The sequence below is a fragment of the Cornus florida genome, unplaced genomic scaffold, assembly GCF_030987335.1.
Source record: "Cornus florida cultivar Cherokee Brave unplaced genomic scaffold, ASM3098733v1 CherokeeBrave_3.0.0_Hap2_Chr09, whole genome shotgun sequence".
Lineage (NCBI taxonomy): Eukaryota > Viridiplantae > Streptophyta > Magnoliopsida > Cornales > Cornaceae > Cornus > Cornus florida.
The window spans coordinates 96,602,649-96,626,847 of NW_026775579.1; the positions used below are offsets into that span (position 1 = coordinate 96,602,649).

General features: G+C 34.7%; 2 protein-coding genes across 4 annotated transcripts; both read left to right on the forward strand.

Moving 5' to 3' along the window:
• The first annotated feature begins 3,262 nt into the window (after positions 1 to 3,262).
• LOC132275458 (uncharacterized) lies at positions 3,263 to 10,800 on the forward strand. Of its 3 annotated transcripts, none has more exons than XM_059776957.1 (5): positions 3,263 to 3,414; positions 4,237 to 5,237; positions 5,538 to 5,846; positions 6,366 to 6,457; positions 9,638 to 10,800. In XM_059776957.1, the coding sequence occupies exons 2-5, from the start codon at positions 4,269 to 4,271 to the stop codon at positions 10,497 to 10,499; spliced, it is 2,232 nt and encodes a 743-aa protein (XP_059632940.1). In that variant the 5' UTR covers positions 3,263 to 3,414; positions 4,237 to 4,268; the 3' UTR covers positions 10,500 to 10,800. The 3 variants fall into 3 exon arrangements, with proteins under 3 accessions (XP_059632940.1, XP_059632941.1, XP_059632939.1); XM_059776958.1 differs by lacking the exon at positions 3,263 to 3,414 and adding an exon at positions 3,445 to 3,827; XM_059776956.1 differs by lacking the exon at positions 3,263 to 3,414 and having other exon boundaries at positions 3,445 to 5,237.
• A 1,467-nt stretch (positions 10,801 to 12,267) lies between these two features.
• LOC132275459 (calreticulin-3-like) lies at positions 12,268 to 24,034 on the forward strand. Its single transcript, XM_059776959.1, has 14 exons — positions 12,268 to 12,411; positions 12,700 to 12,807; positions 14,336 to 14,528; positions 17,059 to 17,317; positions 17,642 to 17,698; positions 17,796 to 17,843; positions 18,138 to 18,224; positions 18,314 to 18,371; positions 20,233 to 20,300; positions 20,730 to 20,825; positions 20,924 to 20,980; positions 21,115 to 21,159; positions 23,192 to 23,224; positions 23,730 to 24,034. Exons 1-14 carry the CDS (start codon positions 12,294 to 12,296, stop codon positions 23,739 to 23,741), a joined length of 1,239 nt encoding a protein of 412 aa, XP_059632942.1. The 5' UTR covers positions 12,268 to 12,293; the 3' UTR covers positions 23,742 to 24,034.
• Positions 24,035 to 24,199: the final 165 nt, after the last annotated feature.

A 24,199-nucleotide genomic window follows, 5' to 3' on the forward strand; every position in this document is an offset into this window, starting at 1 on the left:
TAAATATTCATAATATATTAATGTAGTTGTAACGTCACCATGGCATGTTCAGTTGCATCACAATTAGCACTTGGATGCTAGATTTTGGGGTTGACTTGGATATGTCAATTAAGGAGGCTCATGTCATATCAAACTTTGCTCCACAATGAAATCAACTGGCTTTTGTTTTTGGCTTTTTGCCAAAAGACAACAACATTAAAAACTTCTTCCAAATATTTATTAGAGTATAAAAAACCTAGAAAATAGTTCTTATAAACATTCACAACTAAAATGGGAAAAAATGTTGGGTGTAGTTTATGAAACAAATTACAATGGATGTGCATCTAGAAATCTTAAAATTAGGTTGGTGTAATTTATGACGATGAGGAGGAAATTACAGTTGCTAAGTGTTAAAAATTTTAAAATTTCATGTCAAATCCTTTCCACCTTATACTAAGTATTTCTTATTGTGTTATTGCTTGTAACTCATTTATTGAAAAATCTATTCATAATTTAACATTTACTTGCATTTAACATATTGAAAAGGCAGAACAAATCCTGCTACAAAAAAGAGTTTAAAGTGCATTTGGATATATTTATTGGTTTGAGAGAAAAAAAAAATCCAAATATTATTCCTTTATAATATAAATTTAATTTATTGGAATGATCAAAAACCAGGGGAAATAAAAAAGGAAATTACATATAGAATTAAATTAAAAATTATAATTAACTTTTACTTGCATGTCCTTTTCATCCCCCTCTTGTATAGTGACCAAACAAGGACAGGTTGTCTTCCTTTTGTTTTTCTTTTTCATTCACTTTGTGAACTGAAAGGATATGTTACTCGAATTTTAGAAATTTACTCATTCTTACTAAATTGAACAATTAAGAAGAACTTCAAAAATATTATTATTTGATTATTATCATTATTATTTTTTGAGCTAGTCTAAATTGTCTAATATATCTTCTACATTTTTAGTATGGTAAATAATATTAATATTAATAATTTACCCAAATATCAAGAAATTAATGAGATGGGAATACTTACAAATTTGATAAGATGGTCTGTCATATTCAACTGTAAGATAATCTGAAGTCTGAAAAACTGAATAATAATAAGTAGCAAATTAGACATATAATTCATTAGAACAATTTGTAAATATACACAGAAATATAACAAAATTGTGAAATAAAAAGGAATTAATGCGGTTTGGTCCGCTTCAAAATATGTTTGAACTCCTTCACGAGTTGACTGATGATGATGGATATGGTTGGTGGTCCTAGATCCACCCCTTTACCCGCCACATGTTTCATGTGGTACTAATTGGAAGCATAAAATGATAATACAAAAGAGAGGTTGGTTTCATTAATTCAAATCATTAGTGTTGTGTTGTTTCTCGTATTTGAAAACTGTTTTCGAATTATCCATCTCTCTAACAATTAAATTAGGGTGAAGTGCAAAAAACACCCTTTAAGTATACATATAATGCATATTACACCCCTACAGTGCAAAAAAATACCCCTTAAATTTTAATTTGGTTCAATCAAGTCCCTCTTGCCAATTTAAAATCAACCTTGACTTAAATACCCGTATTCAATAATTTTATAAAATATATAAAAGTACAAAATGTTGTAAAAAGACCAAAAACCACAACACTCCTGGCCTCAGTTCTCAAACACTCTCTCTCATCTCTCTAAAAATTCATCACAAAACCAAGAGTAACATTGCCGGCACCGGCAAGCAGGGAGAAGACGGGCTCCGCCGTCGTTGCACAGCCAACAGTCCAGCCAAGCTTCATTACAGCCGAAGCCACCGTCGAACAGAACCCATGTCACCGGCCGTCCATCTCCGCTGGTCCACCGATCCGAAGCTCACTGCCGCACTCTGTCCCAAGTCGCCGTTTCAGTCATCTAGTCTGCTTCTGTCGCTGCTGAAGAGGTTGTGATTTTTGCCGGCGTTGTGAATCTGGCCGTGAAGAAGAAGCTCGGTGGATGGAGAAGAACCCACCGGCGACTATGGATCCCGGGATAGGCGGGCGGCCAACGAGATCTAACGGCGGTTATGAGCAAGAGGCGTTGGAATCGGCCGCAGATCGACGGATCTAATTCGTCTGAGAGAACCGTCGGGGTAGCTCCTCCGATGCCGCAGATCGTCGTCGTCGTCGTTGACCACCGACCTGCCTACCTCTCTGAGCCTGTCCCTGCCCGAATCCGATTCGTGTGAGGTCTCGAATCAAGTATTCGGATCCCATCAAGTCACACAGCCTACCCAGTTGGCTCCACCACCACCATCATCGCCTGTGATTGTACACCAGTTAGCTCCACCACCGATAGCTCCACCACCGATGGTGGCTTACAGTGGTCAAAACTTCGAATTTGAGAAACAGTTCTATAGTCGAGAATTCTTGTCTGTGATGCAAGAGATGGTTCGAAAAGAAGTGAGGAACTACATCAGATTGAACAAAATGGGCTTCGTTTACTTGCAGAAGCAATCGTGTCTGTAAATTATTAGTATATTTTAGCTTTTAATTTCATGTTCTAGCTTTTAATTGGATGTTTGTTGATTCGGTGATGATGATGAAGAAGAAGAGTGAAAGCAAAATTGGGTGCAAAAGAAGACGGTGGTGGGACTGGCGGTGGAGAGTAGAGAGAGAAAGAGGGGTATTTTGGGAAGATTAAAAGGGCTAAATGAGTATTACAGTAAGGGTGTTTATTGCACAGAGGGGTAATTTTGCACAATTTTAAAAGATTTGGAGTGTTTATTGTATATTTTTTTAAATAAGGAATAAAAGTGTTACAAAAAGTATACTTCCGTATTTTCTGCACCTTCCCCATTAAATTATTTAATATATATTATATCCAAAAACAATAATTGAGAATGCAATAATTTAAATTGATTTTGCATTTTTTGATATAAGTATTGAAAGATATCTTTCAATTTAATATTGTTACGTGTTTTGTATTGTGGATGTAATTGCATTCGATATTAATCTCAAATTCGTTCCAAAAGAGGTCCACCCAGAGCCAGAGGTGAAAGTAATTGCCGGAATCTGACTTCATAACCCCATATATGTACGGGGATCTGATGCTTTTTAGGTAACCGACACCTTCATACTTCACATGCACCCATTTTCATACATCATAAACTTTGTTTATGTTTTTGGTAAGTCATACATCATAAACTTGACTTAATGTATGTATGTATATAATAATTGAAGGATTTATTTATTTTTATTTATTTATTTATTTTCGGAATAAGAATTGGAGTTCAATTTTACCATATTATAATTTGAAAATGACAAAGTAAAGTAACAAAATAAAATTTTTTTATTGGTTTCTGTAAAGATTCTCCTTCCAGTTCTTACTTCATTGGCCTTGCAAGTTGCAACACTACATTCTCTCTCTAGGACGATACATACATGTATTGTGTGTCAGGTAGGTGCTGCTGTGGACAGCTCCATGTATCAATCATGCGCTTACTCTCTCTTTCTGTCATTAATCATTTCTCTCTAAATATATTTTTTTTAATCTGTCTTTTACGAAAACAATCTCTGCAAATTTAGCATCACCCATGTTCAGTCTTTGAAACTTTTCAAGTTTTCTCTAATTCTCTTATCTTTTACTAATACCCCTCAACATGTTGTTTTTTACCCAACTGGATTTCGCCGAGCAATCAATGCCAATTGCCTTCTCTTTTTAGCTGTAACGCATTAATAGTTTCCAATTTCTACTGCCAATACTTGTTTCGTTTTTTAGTCATTTTCTCCTCTCCTCTCCTCTCCTCTGGGTTGTTGCGCGCGCTCTCTCTCTCTCTCTTCTTCTAATGTTAATGTCCACCACCGTTAAAAGTACCAAAAAGCTTCGACCTTTGATCTCAGTTCTTGAAAATTGAATTCTTTTTCTATTTGGGTTGTACTACCAACGCTTTGTTTCTTCCTTTTGGCACTACTAGTAAATCTGATATTGATTGCTGTGTACTTTCTTGTGTTTCTTAACCATTATTAGTACCAAAAGCTTTAAACTTTTGATCCGTTTTGTTGAATAATGTGATTTTTGTTTTCTGTTTGGCGTCGTATGATCATCTGCATACAAAGTATAAACCCCCCTTTTTTTCTTCTTCTTCTATACAACTTGTCAGAAGAATACATAATTTCTTGTTTTCGATCTGGGTATTGGAGAAAACCCTTTATTTTTCTAAGAACAAACCCTTTGCAAGAATTTATGTGGTCTTTTATATCGAATCTTCAATTTTTGCAGAGTGATGCAATTTGAAGGTCCCAACATTAAGAATGGCTACTTTGGTCCCTGGTGTTCTGTTAAAGCTCCTTCAGCATATGAATACAGATATAAAAATAGCAGGCGAGTACAGGTCGTCTCTCTTGCAAGTGGTGAGCATTGTCCCTGCACTCGCTGGTGGTGAACTCTTCCCAAACCAAGGGTTTTATCTCAAGGTATCAGACTCTTCTCATGCCACCTATGTATCCCTCCCTGATGAACATGATGATCTCATTCTTAGTGACCAGATCCAATTGGGTCAGTTCATACATGTCGAACGCCTTGAAGCTGCCTCCCCGGTCCCCATTCTTCGCGGGGTTAGGCCCGTCCCCGGCCGACACCCTTGCGTTGGAACCCCTGAAGATATAGTTGCCACTCATTCTTTAGGGTTCCTCAATAACAATTCTGTTTCTTCTTCGGGTTTCAAACCCTTAGAAAAGTCTAAATACCCTTCAAAAATAGTGAACCATAATCATGTTGGGGTGAAGGATAATAATAAGTCCACCCCTGTGAGATTGAATAGTAGTTCTAAAGAGGATCAATTGGATAAGAAAACATCGTCATTGAGTCGATCAAAGTCTCAATTGTCCAAGGCGGCTTTGAGTTTAGTGGAGAAAAAGGAATCTTTGATGAAATTGAAGTCCTTGAATTCAAGGTCAATTCCTTCTTCTCCAACGAGTTGTTATTCATTGCCTACTTCTTTTGAGAAGTTTGCAAACGGGATTAAGCAGCAGGCAAAGATCAAGGGGTTGGAGAAGGCAACAGCTAAATTAGGGTTGGCAGAAAGGGTGAGTTCTGTCCGTGGGGCGAGTCCTACTGCCAAGAAGGCGCCAGGATTGAGCTCGATTAAGAATTTCGTTCAGGGGATTGAATTGGGGTCCAAAGCTCTCAGAAAAAGCTGGGAAGGTAATATGGATGTGAAGGCTAGAGAAAGTCCAACATTGAGGGCCACCAAGCATGAGCCTCGAGCTCGGAGTAGTTCTGTAAGTTTCTTGGTTACTTTAAGCCTTTATCATTATTACTTTCCACAATGCTTGATCAGCTTGAGTTGCAAAACTTAATTGTTGTTTGTGGAATGTAGCAAATGTAATTATGAATTAACCTCGTTTGTCTGAATCAGTGAGCATGTGCAGATGGTTTTGAAATTTAGACCTTTTGCTGTATTTTTCTCCTAAACTCCTTATTTGTTTCTCTTCTTCTGTATGGTGGATATGTTCAGTTACTTGTTTGGCCTATTGTAATAATCCTGGTTCTCAGCCATCTCACTAATTTATATCGGCCAGGTTCCTAGAAGATCAACAAGTGACAGGTTACCAGCTAAAGAAGAGATTAAGGTTCAGAAATCCGCAAAGTCATCTAAAGAGGAAAATAAGGTACATGTGTCTCCGAAGAAAGTTACTGCAAATGGAGATTTTCTTGAACTTGATAAGCAAAACAAGCAAAGAACTTCTATTGGGAAGAAATTGTCCGGAGAGGCTTCTAATCATGGATTACCGGGAAACTTGGTCAAGGTTTCTTTCAATAATAGGAGATTAACAGATGGAAGTGTTTCGTGGGCTTCCCTGCCATCTTCTCTTGCAAAACTTGGAAAGGTATAACCTTTATGATTCTCAGATCTTGGCACATTTGATTTACACTTCTTTCTTCTGCACTCTCTTCCTATCAAATTCTCTTTGCCCACAAATTTGTTTTCTTGCTTATTGTTTTTGAGATGAGCATAGCTTTGGGTGATCAAAAGCTTTGCCATTCATTCCAAGAAATTGATTAATTGAGTATTTGTTTTGGTAGCTTGTTGATTTAGGTTTGACCTGCCCATCTACTATAAATTTCACATGCAGACTTTCACCAAGTTTTGTTAAATTTTTTTGAAGATTTTAAAGGATAAGGGCCTGCTTGATTCAGTTTTCTGAGAATTTGACAACTAAAAAAAAGTAAACATTTCGAACATTCATTTGGTTGAAAAGTAATCTGAAAAACGTTATCTGGAAACTGAGTTAAAAAAATGGCCCAATTTCATAGAATTGTCTTCTGTGATTCTCTGAAAATTGTTTTAAAAAAACTGAACCAAACCTGATTCTGAATAAAGAAACTCACATACTTCAATATTATAGGACGTTTTGAAGCATAGGGATGCTGCACAAGTGGCTGCCATTGAGGCAATGCAAGAGGCTTCAGCTGCAGAGAGCATACTTCGATGTTTAAGGTAATTCTTCCCCTAAGGAAAAAGATACTTACCAGTAAAATGTGAAAGTAATTTTTTGGTTTGAAATTATTCACAATGACCTAAAATTTTGATTGTTAAAGTTAACTGTATTCGTAAGTGACACTTTTGTTGACTGGTTATTTCAGAATTGCTTAAATTATGGATTCTAGAATTTGTTATTTGGCATATGCATGAGAAAAATGAAATAAATATCGAGTGGCATATTAGACTCACTTGTGTAGATGGTGTTCACTCCCAGTTCTGGAAATTCTGTGATCAGGACATATTAGCAGTCTTTTGACTACTAAGAATTTTAGTCGTCTGTGGTTTTCAAATATATGGAGGCGCATCACGTACTTTCCCACATTACTTTGCTAGATTGGTAAAAACATTGGATCAATTTGGCATGTTGACAATAGGTGATCATCAGGATTGCATATTACCTTCAAAATATTGATATTCTTAAAAATTCCAATGTGGAAAAAGCCTAAAGCATTTGTTGATGGAAATCTGTGTCCAGCTATGTTAGAAGGACCTTCTACTCTACATTTATGCCGAGTAGGAGAGCCCGCACTACATGCATTACATACAAGATATTCATGTTATCTCCTAATTAGTTATAAGTTTACTGTAGGCCTGTACCTCAAATATGCTTCTGAGTTCCAGGGTATGATGATCACTTGATAGTCTACTATTTGGTACATGATGGTGTTTCAACATTATTACATTGGTAGTTTGAAGGGTCGCGACATATATGTTTTCATAGATGTTTTAAATTTCATTATGCTTTAAAGCGCTCTCAAGATTACTAATCACAGGTCAAAGTGTTGTACACCTCAAAAGGCATATGTGTATTTTAAACCAAACAGCTCCCAATTTTTCCTTACAAGTTTTAATTTTACTGTCATATAGGGAATAGTTTATTCAAGTAACGCATTTACATTTTCACTGTGATCTTGATAGAAAACTGAGTAACTTTAATAATATAGGCAATATCACATATGGCACACGTTTACCTTTGCCTTCTTTTTGATGTAATAGAGCAGATACAAATTCAATCTAGTAATTTGCCTCTGGGTTAAAAAAAAAATATCAATCTAGTAAAGTATGGAGCTTATGAATTGACTATAATGTTGCTACATGCATACAGAAGTATTGGTTCAGAAAGAATTTTTAAATATTTTGAATGTGCTAGAGTAGCCTAATGGATAATAATTCTGAAGATGCTTGTAAGATTTGGTCCAACATATAAATTTTATTTTCAATGGTAACTGACGGATGATGCTGTCTATTCTCTTTCAGAAACAATTTCCCTTTGAAAAGTTTAAAAACTACATCAACATTATTATCTTTAATAATTGAAACATAATTTGCATAATAATGAAGAATATCACTAGGTCATATTTTTGGTTTGGAGCCTTCCACACCCCTTGATTATTCTTTCTCATGTGGGTGTTTTATTATTGTATTTAGATGTCACAAGAAATTTTCTAAATATTATTTTAGTATATGCATCCATGGAAAAGTAATTTTGTCCATTGAGTTTGTCCTATCCCATTTTGTCTGACGTGTGATGCCTGAGCTAGTGTAGAGTCTGTATTAGCCTATAATATGTAGACACAAAAGCAACAGCTACATACAAACCTAGACACGGTTATCCCCAAGACCTGGACAGGGCGAGTTGGTTATAACTTATATGCATGTGTTTGTCAATGTATTCTTTTTTTTTTTTGTTTTTTTAGTACATATAAATTGTATGGAAGAACTTCTAAGACTTTGTATTACTATCATCACAATCAAGTTATGGTAGATTAACAATATTATACTATTATATTATAAGCTTGTGTTCTGTAGTTTTAATATCTGGAAACGAATGAGAAACATCTAAATTTTGCATTTTTTTTAAAACAAAGGTGGTCAGTGTAAACTATATGTTGACACCATTGTTGTAAAAGTGTCTAACATGCCAATTGTTGATGGGAGAAGTGAACTACTAGTCGTAGCTTTTATCATCTCTCTTGGGCCCTAAGTAGAGCCTTTTGTTCCTTGCAATGTCTACCGCACGTCCAGCACAAATATTATGTTGCAAGGATTTTATCATCCCAAATATTTTTGAGCATATATTCCCCTTTGTAATCTATTCCTGCTCAGCTAATGCTAAAGTAGTTACATAGTAGTTTTCTGGTGTTTACTAATATGGTTTCTGAAATTTAATCCACTGCATAATGATTGCAATTTACCACTAGTATTGTTCAGTTGCTTAGAAGTTGTAGCTTCTTGGCGAACTTTGGCTTGTGAGGACAGACGAATGGCTGACATAAGCTTGCATTTTATTACTGGTTGAGTATACAATGTTAAGAACTCAGGATAAAGGGGACTAATCATGAAATTTTAGCGTTCTAAAGAAGCTATAAAAATTGCAATCATAAAAATTCCACTAACAAAACATTTAATGCATTATTATTAACTTTGATAAAATTAGCATGTGTTTATTCGCAATTGAATTTAGGATGACTGATATTGACCGAAGTACGACTCGCTTAAGTATGACAGCGCTTATGCATGAACGTCATGCAATAACGGTGTTGTCAAGCACCATAAATTGTATTAAATATAAAAGAATTAATAATAATAGCTTTGGAAAAACTCAAAATCAGCAAATCTGGGAACTTTATTTCTGTTTTTTCCTAAATTATTGATTAAGAAAGAACTCATGGAGGTTCCAAGAGGAGTGATCTTGTCTTCTCTCCACCTCTTTTCTAAGCAAAAGGTTGGTTTAGTAATGTCTCTGTTTTTCTATTGCTCTGTTGGACAATAAATTGGATGTGATGCATAGGTTTTATTCCTTAATTTGTGTTAGGCTTTACGTGGTTTGTGGGAAATTTCAGTTATGTGAAAGTGGGTTTAAGTTGTAATTTTTGGAAGTTTATGCCAATTCACGTGTGAATTTGGGTATTCATTACTCTTAAGTTCTCAATCGATGTTTTTTTATAATTCAGTTTATTATACCTGCTTTTGCCTAAATTGGAAATATGCAAGTATTTTGAATCTTCATTCAGTGTTTCAAATCTCACTAAGTGCCCACTTCTGTTTTGGTTTTCATTTTGAGCCTATAATACATATCCGGAGAAGATGTTTATTCCAACACAACTTTTTTGATTTATTATATTCCCGTGGCAGCACATATTCCGAGCTAAGTTCCTCTGCCAAGGAAGATAATCCACAGCTTGCAGTGGAGCAGTTCTTGAGTCTGCATGCAAGCTTGAATAATGCTCGTTTGGTTGCTGATTCCCTATCTAAAACCACCCTGGCCGGTTCATCTGCAGATCTTGAAGAAAGCCCTTCAGAAGAATCACTAAAAGTCACTTCAGACAGACGCAAACAAGCATCTTCTTGGGTCCATGCTGCATTAGCGACCAATTTATCATCCTTCACGGTGTTTAGCAAACAAGCCACTTTGAGTCCAATTTCAGCTTCAACTCCAGCTCAAAGCCCGAAAACTGTTCCAGGAAATCAACCCGTATTAGTCCTTGAAAATTTTTCAAAGAGTTCCTCAACAAAACCCCAAACCAAACCTCGGCAGGGAGTCAGCTCTAAGATTGTGACACTAGGGACTCCACGACGGCTAGTGGATGGGCCAGCTGTAGGGCAGAAGCCACGGGCTCCACCTCCAATAGAGTGGGTTAGAGGAGATGGTCTTGATGAGGCCGCCGACTTGGCTGAAATGTTGCAAGCAGAGTCACAGAGTTGGTTCTTAGGATTTGTAGAGAGGTTCTTGGATGCTGATGTGGGTGCTTCACCTTTGTCGGATAATAATCAAATAGCAGGCATGTTGACTCAGCTCAAGAGTGTGAATGACTGGTTAGACGAGATTGGGGCTAATAAGAATGAAGAAGAAACTCCTCATTTCTCACCTGAGACTATTGACAGGATAAGGAAGAAGATTTACGAGTATCTTCTTACACATGTGGAATCTGCAGCTGCTGCACTTGGTGGTTGCGCACAAACATCACCGGCAATTGACACCAAAGTGAGAAGATGACTCGAATGAAATCCAGTTTTCACCGTGCATATGTGGAGCACAAAGACATCGCAATTGGGCCCTTCAACTGCGAAGTGGTTATTGGAGCTCAGTATTTTAATTTGTGTATATACATCCTACATGGGGTTCAGGTATAGATGGAGTTCTTACTATTAATTATCAAAAAAGGTAGATATTTGAGGATTTTTTTCTTTTTTCTTTTCTTTTCTTGTTGGAGATGGCCATTCTCCTTTACCATGTTTGTGTTTGTTCTAAATTTTGATTCAATAAGACTCAAGGTTAATGAATTTTATATTGGTTATTTTGGAATTTAATGGAAAAAAATATCGTTATAAAATTTTGTTTGGCTGCTTAGAAGTTGCAGGAAAGTAACTTTTGGAGTCTTGACCATTGGCATTTTAGGTCCAAATAGTCCTGCACAGCCAAGTTTTTGGATCATTTTCTGGCTAAAAGATTACCATATTCATTGGAAATATAATAGATTGATGATGGTGGTTTTTGCATGTTCGAAGATCTTCAACCTGGATGGTTGATATGCCAATGAAATTTGGATCTCTCAGAAGTTTTTATATGACTAGTTTAGCTTATGGGTATTTTTCCCGATAATCTAGTTTAGTTTCTGTTCTTGGAAAAGACTAGTGATTTTTTATTTATTTTTTCCAAGTAGTACCGTAATAGTTTATGAGTCCATCTTAGCTTATGTCGTCAATGTGGAAACTCAAATTTGGTGCCTTTTTGGTTCTAGATAAATTTCATAAATTGTCGACATTAAAATGCACAAGAAAAAAAAAAAGTTTGCTCAAATTTGGAAGGCAGGCTTCCAATGATATAATTATATGGACACATACAGAAATTATGGTTATCTGTCTGTATCCATCTATTCGCAATCATTTTTCAAGGGTTTAATATTGTTATATATCTTTATAAACTGGCTGGTGGGAATCATGACATAAACAGGCCGATGTATATATAAATATAAATTTTGTTTTAGCATAAGTGGTTCCAAATTATATTAACATCATCATGGATTAAAACCTATTAAGAGATTGTGACAAGAACGGTCAAAACCCACATTGGTTAACACGGTCTTTTGTTATCGATGGTATTAAAGACACCTTGAGGGAGAAATAGAATCGAGGATCAATGAGTATAAATATATTTTGATTGTTGTTAGTCAATATTGAGTGTCTTTTGGTTCAGATATTTAGAAAAAGTCTTAAAAGCATATTTAGAAAATTACAAAAGATGAACAATTGCTTTTACATTTGTCTAGAAAAGTGACTTCAGAAAATTGAAAGAAACATACCCTAATTTAATAATTACAGAAAAAAACAGAAGAAGAAATATATCATTTTTCTGACAGTGCCATAGATTTAAAAGTTGGCCCTTTTATTCCGTTAAAAATCTGGAAATAGAGAAATTTTCCAGTCTTTTCCACGATTCAAAATTCCAAGTAAACGCCATAAACGACTGACTTAAGTCGTCTGAAATTGGAAATTGACTCTGGAAAGCACATAGAATGAAAGAATGCCATTATTGTTCATCAAAATTACGTGAACCAGACCTTTGAGTTTTCAGAAAGCGTCTCTTAAAATAATTTATTGTTTAAAAAACAGTTATTAGGGAAGGCCAAAAAATTCTCATCAATGTCATTAAATATTTCTTCCAAGGAGTATTTTAAAGTCAAGTCAATAGTGGCGTTTTTGTGATAATTTGAATATCGGTGGGCATTTATTAGTACTCATTTCCTACAAAATTCTCTCGGACTCTCACTCTCGGATCAGACAGCCGAAGATGGCCGAGTCTGAGCTGAAAGAAGCGCTCAAGCTTCTCCTTTTACTCATAACTTTGCTTTCACTGTTTTTCATAGATTCTGCATATTCTGAGATATTCTTCGAGGAACGATTCGAAGGTAAAAACTTTAACCCAATGATTAACTCATCTTTTTTCACAATTTTTTCTTTTTCCAGTCAAACACCTGTTTGGTTGCCGAGAAAACATGTAAAAAATAAATTGTAATCGGAATCTTGAGAGCTTATATGCTCACTTTTTTTTCTTTTATAATTTTAGGACTTTATGTTTTGAAAATTTTATTTCTTTGCTCACACTTGTTGAACAATGTATTTGTTGCTGTTTGGTTGACTTCAAGTAGCTTTCTTATTGATTTTTATTATTCTTTTGTGTTGGTGGACCAAAAAAGATGGGTGGAAGAGCCGTTGGGTTCTATCGGATTGGAAAAGGAGCGAAGGAAAAGCGGGTACATTTAAGCACACGGCAGGGAAGTGGTCTGCAGATCCTGATGATAAAGGTATATATGTATTGATTTATTTGTACTTAGAATTATATATCACTTTCTAGTTGATTCTAATTTCTAAATTAAATGATTTTTTTTTTTATTATTATTTTTAATTTGGTTCAATTTGATTGATTTGTCAAACTTAATAATGTGAGAAACTTTATGAATAACATGTTGCTGGATAAAAGAAACTTGGTCAAAATGATTTGATGAGTTGATCCATTCCCTCCCTGCAGCAACCTTATGTGGGACACAGTTACTTTCTAATATTCAATTTAAAGCCTTTGTCATAAATCAGAACCAGAGCGAAATGGTTGTAACTATATTATATATATATAAATATCTAAATAGTATGTAAGGTAGCTTAATAGCTTTAGGCCATCAGACAGTTGTCATTTTTATCTTGTTTGAGCAATTGGGTCTATACTGTTTGCATAAGTGACTTCGTATGATTGGTTGACGCAGATAGGGTGTTGAATTAGAGGTAGGCATAAGTTGTTGGATGTTGCATCTCCCCTAAATTTAGATTCATGGCATGGTTGCACGTGTGTCTTTGTATTTTGCGACTAAGCAACATATTTTTGAGGAAGAAATTAAGCATAAATTTTTTTTTCCTAGTTAGTACTCATACACACTTGTCTTTTCGTAGACTTGAACCCCTGACCTCCCTTTGAAAGTAATAGGCTGATACCGCTAGGCCACTGACCCGTTGGTAAATTAAGCATAAAATTAGTTAATAAAGTAATTTTTTTTTTTTTTTTTCTTTCTTCTAAATGAGAAGGCACCATCCTTTATGCTTGTGTATATGTAAAAGTTGACTCATTTGTAATTTCATACAAGTTTCAGGCATGGATGGTCACTTTTTCCTTTTCTCAAAAAGCATTTGACACTAGTTGTTGATAGTGAACTTTTTAACATTGAGTTCCATTCTAGTTTCTAACATAACAAGTGACATCATAATAACCTTCTGTATGACCCATGTCCTTGTCAATTTAGCATTTACAGACATAAGTTATGATACCAAAATCAAATTAGTTTTAATGAATGGAATATCTACCAGTTGCTAGGCACGTGAACTACAAAGCTTGAGCCTTATTATGCTATCCCATATGTGATCTGTTGAATTTACAGAAAAAATGATCATCTGGAGAATTGCAGTAACTATACGCTGAACATAACATTGGAAATTTTATTTAAATATTAAAAGGATTTTGAGTTATTTAATACTTTTGAGTTTTGATTATTAAATAAATGTGGCCGACCCCATTCACTCGGGAAAAAGACAAGGATGATGATGATTAAATAGATATATTAACTAAAAGACATGGGTGAAAAAGTTAGTGAAGGGAACTATCTATATGATGCATAAGAACAGTTGATCAAGATTATATTAGGTCATATTAATCTCTAGACATACCTATAATCTCAATTATATATATTTCCTGATGATTTTTGGCCGCAAGCCAAACAGGATTTAGACCCTCTATGCCAATGCAATTTGTTTTATGATCTCACTAGGTGATGTCTGGAAATGGTGCAGGTATTCAGACACATAATGATGCCAAACATTATGCCATATCTGCAAAGATACCAGAGTTCAGCAACAAGAACAGAACTTTAGTGGTCCAGTATTCTATAAAGTTTGAACAGGACATTGAATGTGGTGGTGGTTACATGAAACTTCTTTCTGGTTATGTAAATCAGAAAAAGTTTGGTGGTGATACTCCTTACAGGTCTGTCACTTTGTTAATTTTAGATATTTTACTTGTGTCATGACTTGTAATACTAAACGGTCCTCCTTTTAGAATGTCCGTCTTATGGCCTGATATCCTGCCATTCATACAAAGTACCTAAATTCTTTATCACTGTTTTATCATCTTGTATTGTTGCTTTTTAGTTTTTACATTGTTACAGAATTTCATGTTTTTATACACAGACTAATTAAAGATTGATAACTGCTTCCTAGTATCAGCTTAGGTATCTGAGCTGAATCCAGTCTCTTGGAATCTTAAAGTATATCCTTACTAGGAACCTTCGCTAGCACTACTATGCAGGCTGCTAATCATAAAATAGATTAAGCACTCATAAATAAATAATAAGAAAATAGATTAAGATATCATTTAATTTAATGTGTTTATGATACCAACAGGCTAGTGGCCTAGCGATACCAAACCCCTACTTCTTAAAGAGAGGTCAGGGGTTCGAGCCTCCGTGGAGGCATGTGTGTGTGAGTACCCAACTAGGAAAAAAAAAATAATGTGTTTATGATAAACTAAAAGTTATATATCACAGCTTATGAACCAGATGATACAGCTCTTAGGGAAAGTAGACTTTGGTGGTATGGCCATATTCAATGTAGACCCGATGATGCATCTCTTAAAAGAGGAATAGTTGTTTGCCTAGAAGGTAAGCGTCAAAGAGGCTGACCAGAGCTTACATGGGATGAAGTAATAAAAATGATTTCAAAAAATTAAATTTGAGAGAAGACGTGGTGTATAATTGGAAAGAATGGAAAAAGAAAACTCATCTAGCTGACCCCATCCATATGGGACACAGGCAAGGATGATGATGATGATGATAAATAACAGTTTATGAACCCATTTGCAGAAAGTAGAGGGAATGACTCCAGTACATCCACCTGTGTGTGTGTGTGTGTGTGTGTTTGTTTTAACTATTAAAATAAGGACAATACTTGCCTACTCACCACTCTATTTTTGTGCCACATCAGTGGTGAGTATGAACTCCCTACTCACCACGGTGAGTAGGGAGTTCATACTCACCACTGATGTGGCACAAAAATAGATGGACAAGTGTCTCTAAATATAAAATAATAAAAAAATAAAATATTTGAGAGGTTAACGGGTTAGACCCAATAGGATCCCAATTAAATCCTAATCTAATCTAACCAAATCAAATCTTAATCTAACTCTATCCTTCACACCTTCTCTAATTCTCTCTCCCGACCACAAAACCGTGTGAGTAGGGAGTTCATACTCACCACTGATGTGGCACAAAAATAGAGGGACAAGTGTCCCTAAATATAAAATAATAAAAAAATAAAAGATTTGAGAGGTTAACGGGTTAGACCCAATAGGATCCCAATTAAATCCTAATCTAATCTAACCAAATCAAATCTTAATCTAACTCTATCCCTCACACCTTCTCTAATTCTCTCTCCCGACCACAAAACCGGAAGAAATAATGATGGTGAACATATGTTTACTAATCTTCTTTCACTCAAATTATTAGTTCATGATCTTATTTCACTTTGGAATCTATTGAGTTCTATAGTCGATGGATTCATATAGGGAATCAAGCTATACATATTATCAATCGAGCGCAAGAACCCAAGTAATTTGCTAATCACGTGGGAAAGAATAAAATTGTTCATTAAAGTACTTGTTAAACTATGGCTGACATGGAGTTATTTCTCAGAGGTACCATAAGCCATGGTGGAGGTGCGGCTGCCAAAGGAGTACATGTTTATTCCTCCTTGACATCTACTACTGCTGCTGTGCTTTATGAAGATCAGACGAAAAATAAGATTGCTTATTGAAGGCTAACCTGCTTTGAATGACTAAACTTTTACTACGCTAGTTACAGATTAGGGTTTCGGTTAGCAATGATACTGTGAGAGATAGAGTTAAATTAGGATTTTATTGGGATTCTATTGGGTCTAACCCATTAACCTCTCAAATCTTTTATATTTTTTTATATTTAGGGACACTTGTCATTCTAATTTTACGCTACATCGGTGGTGAGTATGAACTTCCTACTCACCGGTGAGTAGGCAAGTATTGTCCTTAAAATAATATCTATGATGGGAATGAGTATGGGTGGGAAAAGTGGAAAGGATAGACATTGAAATAAAAGCATTTTTTAAACTTTTAGGTTGTAATAGTAAGTGACAAGACGAGGAAACTTGGGCAAGATGCCTGGTTGCAACAATTTAAAAACTACCACAATAAACAGCGATCTACAATGAATGCTTTACAAAAATAACTAGAGGATAGAAAAATGCAGAATGTAAGGGTTAATTCATACACATAGAATCATGCTTGTGAGTGTTTATGTTATACTATTTATAGTTAAGTAGTATTGGTGGTCTCAAAATCTTAATTTGTAAATTACAGTTGCTTTTGTTTGCATAAAGTATATGTTATCTTGATTTATTGCCTTTTTTTATTTCTTTCACCCATTTGAATGACCTAATTAGTGGCAGTACAGGATAGATCTTCTTATTTCTTGCTTTCCTTTATGCAGTTTGATGTTTGGACCAGATATATGTGGCACACAGACAAAAAAGCTCCAAGTGATCCTTTCCTATCAGGGGCAGACTTATCCCATTAAAAAGGATCTACAATGTGAAACAGACAAGCTCACTCACTTCTACACATTTATTCTAAGACCTGATGCATCTTATAGCGTTCTGGTTGATAATCGAGAAAGAGAAACTGGAAGTATGTACACAGACTGGGATATCCTTCCTCCCCCAAAAATTAAAGACGTCCATGCAAGAAAGGTATGACATTGTAGAACAAATTTGGAGCATCTTCATAAGATTATCTATTTGTCTTAATCATGAAACAGTTATCTGGTCTGGTTTGTGCTATGCGTTAAAATTGGGTTGAGGTTTTGCATTTTGTAAACTGCTTTACTCTAAAGGTCCAGATGTTAAATTGAATCAAAATACCATAAGGTAATGTACAATTCTAGGGTATAATGTATGCTTATCTAGCTAAATTCATAATGGGGACAAATATTTAGCCTCTCCTGTATTTTGTTCTCTAATCTGTATTCCAATGTACTGACTTATATTTTAACTCTTACCTCCCCTCTGTTGCAGCCGGCAGACTGGGAAGATAGAGAGTATATTGATGATCCTAATGCTGTCAAACCAGAAGTATGGTTTTCTCTATTTTTACTTAAGAATGATTCAAATGGTGACATAACTTTTCCATATAAGTTCCACAAGATTATGTTGTGTTTTGGTGTTGCAGGGATATGATTCAATTCCAGCTGAAATCCCCAATCCGAAGGCTAAGAAGGTTTGTGTTGATTGCCCAAGTACTGCTTTCTTTAAAATGTCTCCTAGTCCAAATTCTCTCTCTCCATTTTTGTTTTTTTTCTCCATCATGCCTTGCAAATGGAGATCTTTTCAGTCAGTATACATCGTTATTTCTACCTTTTCTTCTATTCATTTTTTGTGACAACGTGATTTGGCAAGTAAAAAACATATTAGGTTTATTAATTGAAAAGTAAAAAAAAAAAAAAAAAAAAAAAAAACTGCTTTCCTTGATTTTGTTTTTTCTTTTTCTTTTTCTTTTTTTCTTTTAAATTAGCCTGCGGATTGGGATGAAGAAGATGATGGGATATGGAGACCACCAAAGATCCCAAACCCAGCATACAAAGGACCTTGGAAGCGGAAGGTGCTCTCAATCTTACCAAATGTCAAGAGTTTTATTTTTAAAGCTCACATTTATTGCAGTTTCAAAATTTTAATTTTGTGATGTTACAGAAGATTAAGAACCCAAAGTATAAGGGGAAATGGAAGATTCCATGGATTGATAACCCAGGTACGCTGTTCTTTTCGACCAAAAAAATAATAGTCATGTGGTTGCCAATTTTCTAGCTGATCAACCCGATTCAGTGTTCTAAAGGATTCAGTTGAGGTTTCTAACCTGTTTAGATAAATGGAATTCGTTTGGTCAGCGACCATGATTGTTTGAGTTTGGATTGATCCTCTACTTAGCTGATCATCTTACTTAGCCTTTTCTTTTATGTATAGTAGAATATATCATATTGTAATAGATTATCTTAACAATTCATTCTAATGTCTATTTGACTTGGACAAAGAATATTATGAACTAATGACCTTAATATATTACAATAATAGTTATTAATGATTTCGTGCTATTAGGAATAAATTTAGAAGATATTTTTTGTGTAGATTAAATTATAAAAGGAAAAAAGGAAATGGTGGTAAAACATGCTTTTATGGATCAGGTTTGGGTTTGAATAAATTTTAATAAATCTGGTCATTGTTTGAGTTTTGCCACCCAAATGATAATTGGTTGGTTGAGCATCTACCCTCATTGCCACCTATTAGAGAGCTTTCTTTAGTTTTTCCAATGCGGACTAGACAGAAATCTCAATTCAACTCGACACGTCTTCTTATGATCTTATTAAGTATATTTGTCAACCACTTTAATGCCTTTCAAGCCTCAATAGGAAAAACATCTTATCTTTGAGGTCTTCCTGTTATCATCTTTCTTAGTTCATTTTTTCTCTCATATGCCATGTCACTTTGGAAATAGTATATGTATATATATTTTAATTTTTATGATTTTCATTCAACTTCTCAAAGCAACTTTTCTACCTTTCTTTGTTTTTCTCATATTTCACCACAGCCCTTATGTCCGCACTCTTTATCACTTAACATGATTGGAACATTAAGTTTCTCTCTCTCAGTGTAGATAAGTTTGTTTTTACTATTATTATTCATACCTAATTTAGAATATAGATTATCATCTGTGCTATACTGTGCCTTCTCTTTTTCTTTTTGGGTGCCTATTATACAGTGAAAAAAAATTCATTTTCGTTTTTTCCCCAAATTTATGACGCACTCTTTTTGTTTTTATCATGGTTTAAGGATCATAATCACTAAATATATTTAACTATGTTCTGTCCCTTTAGTTATATTATCCCTATCTACTTTTTTAGTAGTGATCACAATTACTTTTAAATTTTTATTTCCTTTTATCACCACTCCATTCTATAATTATCTCTTCAAGATATAGTAGAGTTTATATGCTGTATTTTCAAATTCATTTGTTTCATCTCCTACTCACTCAGTTTCTTGTAGGCAATGTTGTATTCTTCCACCCCTTTACATGTTAATGTTTATATATTTTGAGTTGGTGACCTTGGCCTACTATCTTGAACTAGTTTCTTTACCTGCACCCATATAATATAGTCTAATTAAAAAGATATATGTGTATTATTATTTTTTCTTTCTGTTCTTTATGTATATTATTCCTATATTTGGTTGATCAATAGGCTGCATATATCTCTATTCACATCAACCCTGAACCAATGTACCCAATGTAGTTCCAGTAGTACTTTCCATCCGAACACAGTGTCATTTTGTCTCATTCTGAATTTTATATACTGGGTTTTGGAAGGACTCAGAAGGCAAAGAATTATTTAAATTTATTTTTGGTGTCCAGTTATTATTTATTGAAGGATTAATTTAATTATATTGCATCAATTATCTTTTAGTCTTTATGCTGGCAACCATATTTTTTATATTTCTGAATTAAGAACTTTTGCTTCAGAGTCCATTCCAACTGAATGGTTGAACTTGACACATGAACCTGTGCCTCTTCCTATTAGTTTTCTTTTATGGTTCTAAATGCACCATTTGTTTTTCTGCAGAATTTGAAGATGACCCTGACCTTTACGTGCTGAAGCCAATAAAATATATAGGAATTGAAGTTTGGCAGGTAAGAGTAATGAATCTGATTATAATTATACTGGAATTCAACAATATAAACCTGCTTTCAAAGAGTCTGAAATGATAAGAGTCAATGAGTACTTATTTTATGAAGAGAAAAGTTGGTGTCCTTGATTGTTAATTGTTCTATTAATATTACTTAAAAGCCAGGACCCTAATGTCCTGAAATTAGGTCAATTCACCAATTTCATGTCCATTTTTTGAAGCAGTTGCTGCTGTTGGTGTGGAAGTCTTCCTTTTTCTTAATTATTTTGTCCTTATTATTAATTTTTTTTCTAATGGAATTCTTTGATTGATATTCTGGTCAGCAAACAATGGGAACTTTACTAGTTACAATGACTGGAACTTGTTCCTGTGCCCAATACAGTCTTTAGCTTTATCTGAAATAACTAGAGCTTCACAAATTGTTGCATTGCAGGTAAAGGCTGGGTCAGTGTATGACAACATTTTGATTTGTGATGACCCACAATATGCAAAACAAGTTGTGGAAGACATATGGGCCAAGAACAGGGAGGTCAGTCAAAGCTCTTTAAAAGTTCATTTGATATTTAGTTAATCATCACAATAGAAGCATTTAATTTGCAAGTCTCCATCTTGTTTGAAACGTTTCAGATTGAAAAAGAGGCCTTTGAGGAGGCAGAGAAAGTTAGAAGAGCGCAGGAAGAGGAGGTGACTAACAGAGTTTAATTGCTAATGCAGTTCTGTGGTTTGGTGTTATTGGGTCCCAATAGGTGTCATAGTTCTTCTAAGAATTTCTTTTTCAGAATATTCTCTATTTTTAATTTAAATAATATTGTGTGTAGGATGCTAAAAAAGGGGGAGACAAGAAGAAAAAACGGCGCCGAAGGGTATTGTCATAAATTTTTTTTTTTCTATTATTCCCATGAATTTAAGTGTCCATCCAGTTCCTATGTGCTGCTCTACATTTCGATCAATATCTTATTTTGAACTAAAATCAACTAGTGTCCGTCTGTCGTGTTTAAGCAGGTGCAGAATGAGTTAGTTGTTCTTTTCTTTTTTCTACTTGGGAACTGAGTTAATTTTTTTTGTTTAAAGCTCTAATAGCAATTTTATTAGCTCTATAGTTGCACAATATCCGTACCTATCTTAAAATGGTTCAACAGCGGACTGTCCAATATCTGTAATTAAACTCGCAAATGTTTGGCAAATGGTATCTTTTCCTGTAAATCCATGTATAAAGCTATTTTTCCAAGCTAAGAGGGAAAAAATTAAATAAATAAATAAATTGAAAATAGTTACAAAGTTTCTTGTCAGATTGTTTTATTTGATTTCCAAAGATTCAACCATGTATTTGATGATAAAGTGGACTCCGTGCGAGTCATAGTAGAGAAGATTGAGTCTACAATGTCTATTTTGGCATCAAAATTGAAAATAGTTTCAAAGTTTCTTGTCAGATTATTAAGATTGGAAGATTTAGAAGATCTATACTATATCATACTTCTTTTGCTTTAAGAAAATGTGTGTCATTCACTTTCTTGTGATGAACTATTCCTAAAAAACCAAGGACTCATGTGTAGGAGTTATGAGAAAAGCGAGTTGTTTGGTAATTATGATGCTAACAAAAGGGGTTTACGAGCTTCTTTGAAAGGTCCGAAAGAAATATACAATTGTGGATGTCATGGCTTCTGAGTGGAAGGAGATGGCTGTAATGTCATCAAAAAGATCAATGGAGGAGGAGAAAGCTCTGACCATAATTCTAAAATTATAGAAGCAGTTCACATAAGTAGAACCCTGGGTTACTTTTTTCATGTGGGTTCCTACCGTCAACGGTTGTTTCTTCGGATCAGAAACCTCAGACAAAATGAGCTTTGGCATTAGAAGACTTGATTTCAAACACCATACGTCCATAATTTGGGGGTTCCAAGATATGTGGGATAATTCTGTTCTTCGGATTATAAGGCTATTATAGTTTTAGATTTCCATTTTAATGAAGTATCTATTCACCGGAACATATAATACCCTATTATCATTGATAACTTTTTTGTTTACAGGGATGCATCTATTTTCATATGTTTATACATGTACACGTCTAGTAACGTATATGTATAGAAATGCATGTGTGTGTATTTAGGTAATACATATACATCTAAGTACGAATTTTGAACATTAATGCATGTGACAGAATGTTGGGCAGCTGAGAAAAACGTATTCACAAATTGAGTGTGGCGGAAATGTGAATGTTGAGATGGATGTGCAACAAGACAAGAAATAATAGAAATAGAACTTATTAGATTGGTGAGATGATTGGAATAGCCCATTGGGGATAGAATGAGAGAATATCAATCAAGATTGTTTTTAGACACATGGAAAGAAGACACTAAGTGCACAATTAGGAAGAGTCTAGAGTGGCATGGTCCACAATAGGAGTAATTTTCGGGAAAGGGGAGGACCAAAATTGACATGGGAAGAATTAGTAAGGAAAGATATGATAACATGTGATTTGATTAAGGTAGCCTTGGAGTAAAATGAAATAATCGGATTCATGTAGCCGACCCTAGGTAGTTGGAAAAATGTCTTTGCTTATTGTTGTTGTTGTTGTTGTATGCATGTATGTATATGTATGTATATGCATATCATAGGATGCATGAATGAAATAGGTTTGAAGAAATATGTTGCTATAGGCTTGCAACAGAATACCTAAGATTCAGACTGTATGATAATCAAAGTTAATTTAATGAGACCAGATGGGATTAGTTGTCAGTTTATTAGGTTGAATACACTGGTATTTGTATTGCTGCTGACTTGCCTTTCAAGCAATGTAGCTGTGATCTTCATGGGGAATGATGATGATGACCACCTATTGCTAGGAAATGCTACACTTATTTATGGAATCTAACTTGAATTCCTGTCTTCTTGCAGTATGACCCCGACGACTACTTGGATGATTACCATGTAAGCATCTCTCTCTCTCACACACACACAAACACAACTTATCTTTTCAGAAGAGCATGAAGGAGAAGTTATTTATGACTGCCAAACGTAAAAAAGAAGTGCAGAAGCTATCTTTACTTGATAATCTTCATCTTTTAAAACTGCAGTACAGTTAATCAGTTTGGTTGAAAGAACTTATAACATTTCTTTTGCTACCTTAATAGTTGTTAGGAACCATTATCTCTCTACTGGATTGGGTTCAGCATTTAAGGCTTATATTTATGCAATTTATGCTGACCACATTCTGATATAGGTTTGAATATTGCATGAGCTCATACTTGTATTAAATCTAATAGGAGAAATGATGTTGATGATGCTGGAAATTTTTTTGTATTATAATCCATGTGGCCGACTCGGTCATACTGGACAAGGCAATGATGTTGATGATGCTGGAAAATTTATTGGCCTCTCGTTCACATGTAAATATAAAACTAAATGCGAGAATTCTTTTACTCTGTTATTGCAGGATGAACTATGAGAGGCAATCGACGGCTAGTGAAGTTTTGAATCACATCCAGAAGAGAATATTAGCGTTCAACATTGCTGAAGCAGTATTTTTTCATCATTTTGTATAATAATTGTTGTAACATTAGAGGTTACATACAAGAACTAGTTCGGGCCAAACTATGGTTTAATGGGGTGGGGATTTGAATATATAATTTCCCATTTGCCAGACAATAATATATGCTACGTTGGATAGAGTCCTGATATGATGTAAAGTAACAATTCCTATCTCTTTTGACTTTAAGCAGCCATTTCTGTTCCTAATTACACGACGTGAAGAAATTATTGCTAAATATGTTTGGCGGAAAATTTGTTTTCTTCCTTGTGTAGAAATGCAGGGTGGTTAGAATTCACGAAGAACTCAATAGATTAACAGTATTCTTGGAAAAAAGAACTTGAGAATTGAAGCATGAATTGAAATGACAAGATTTT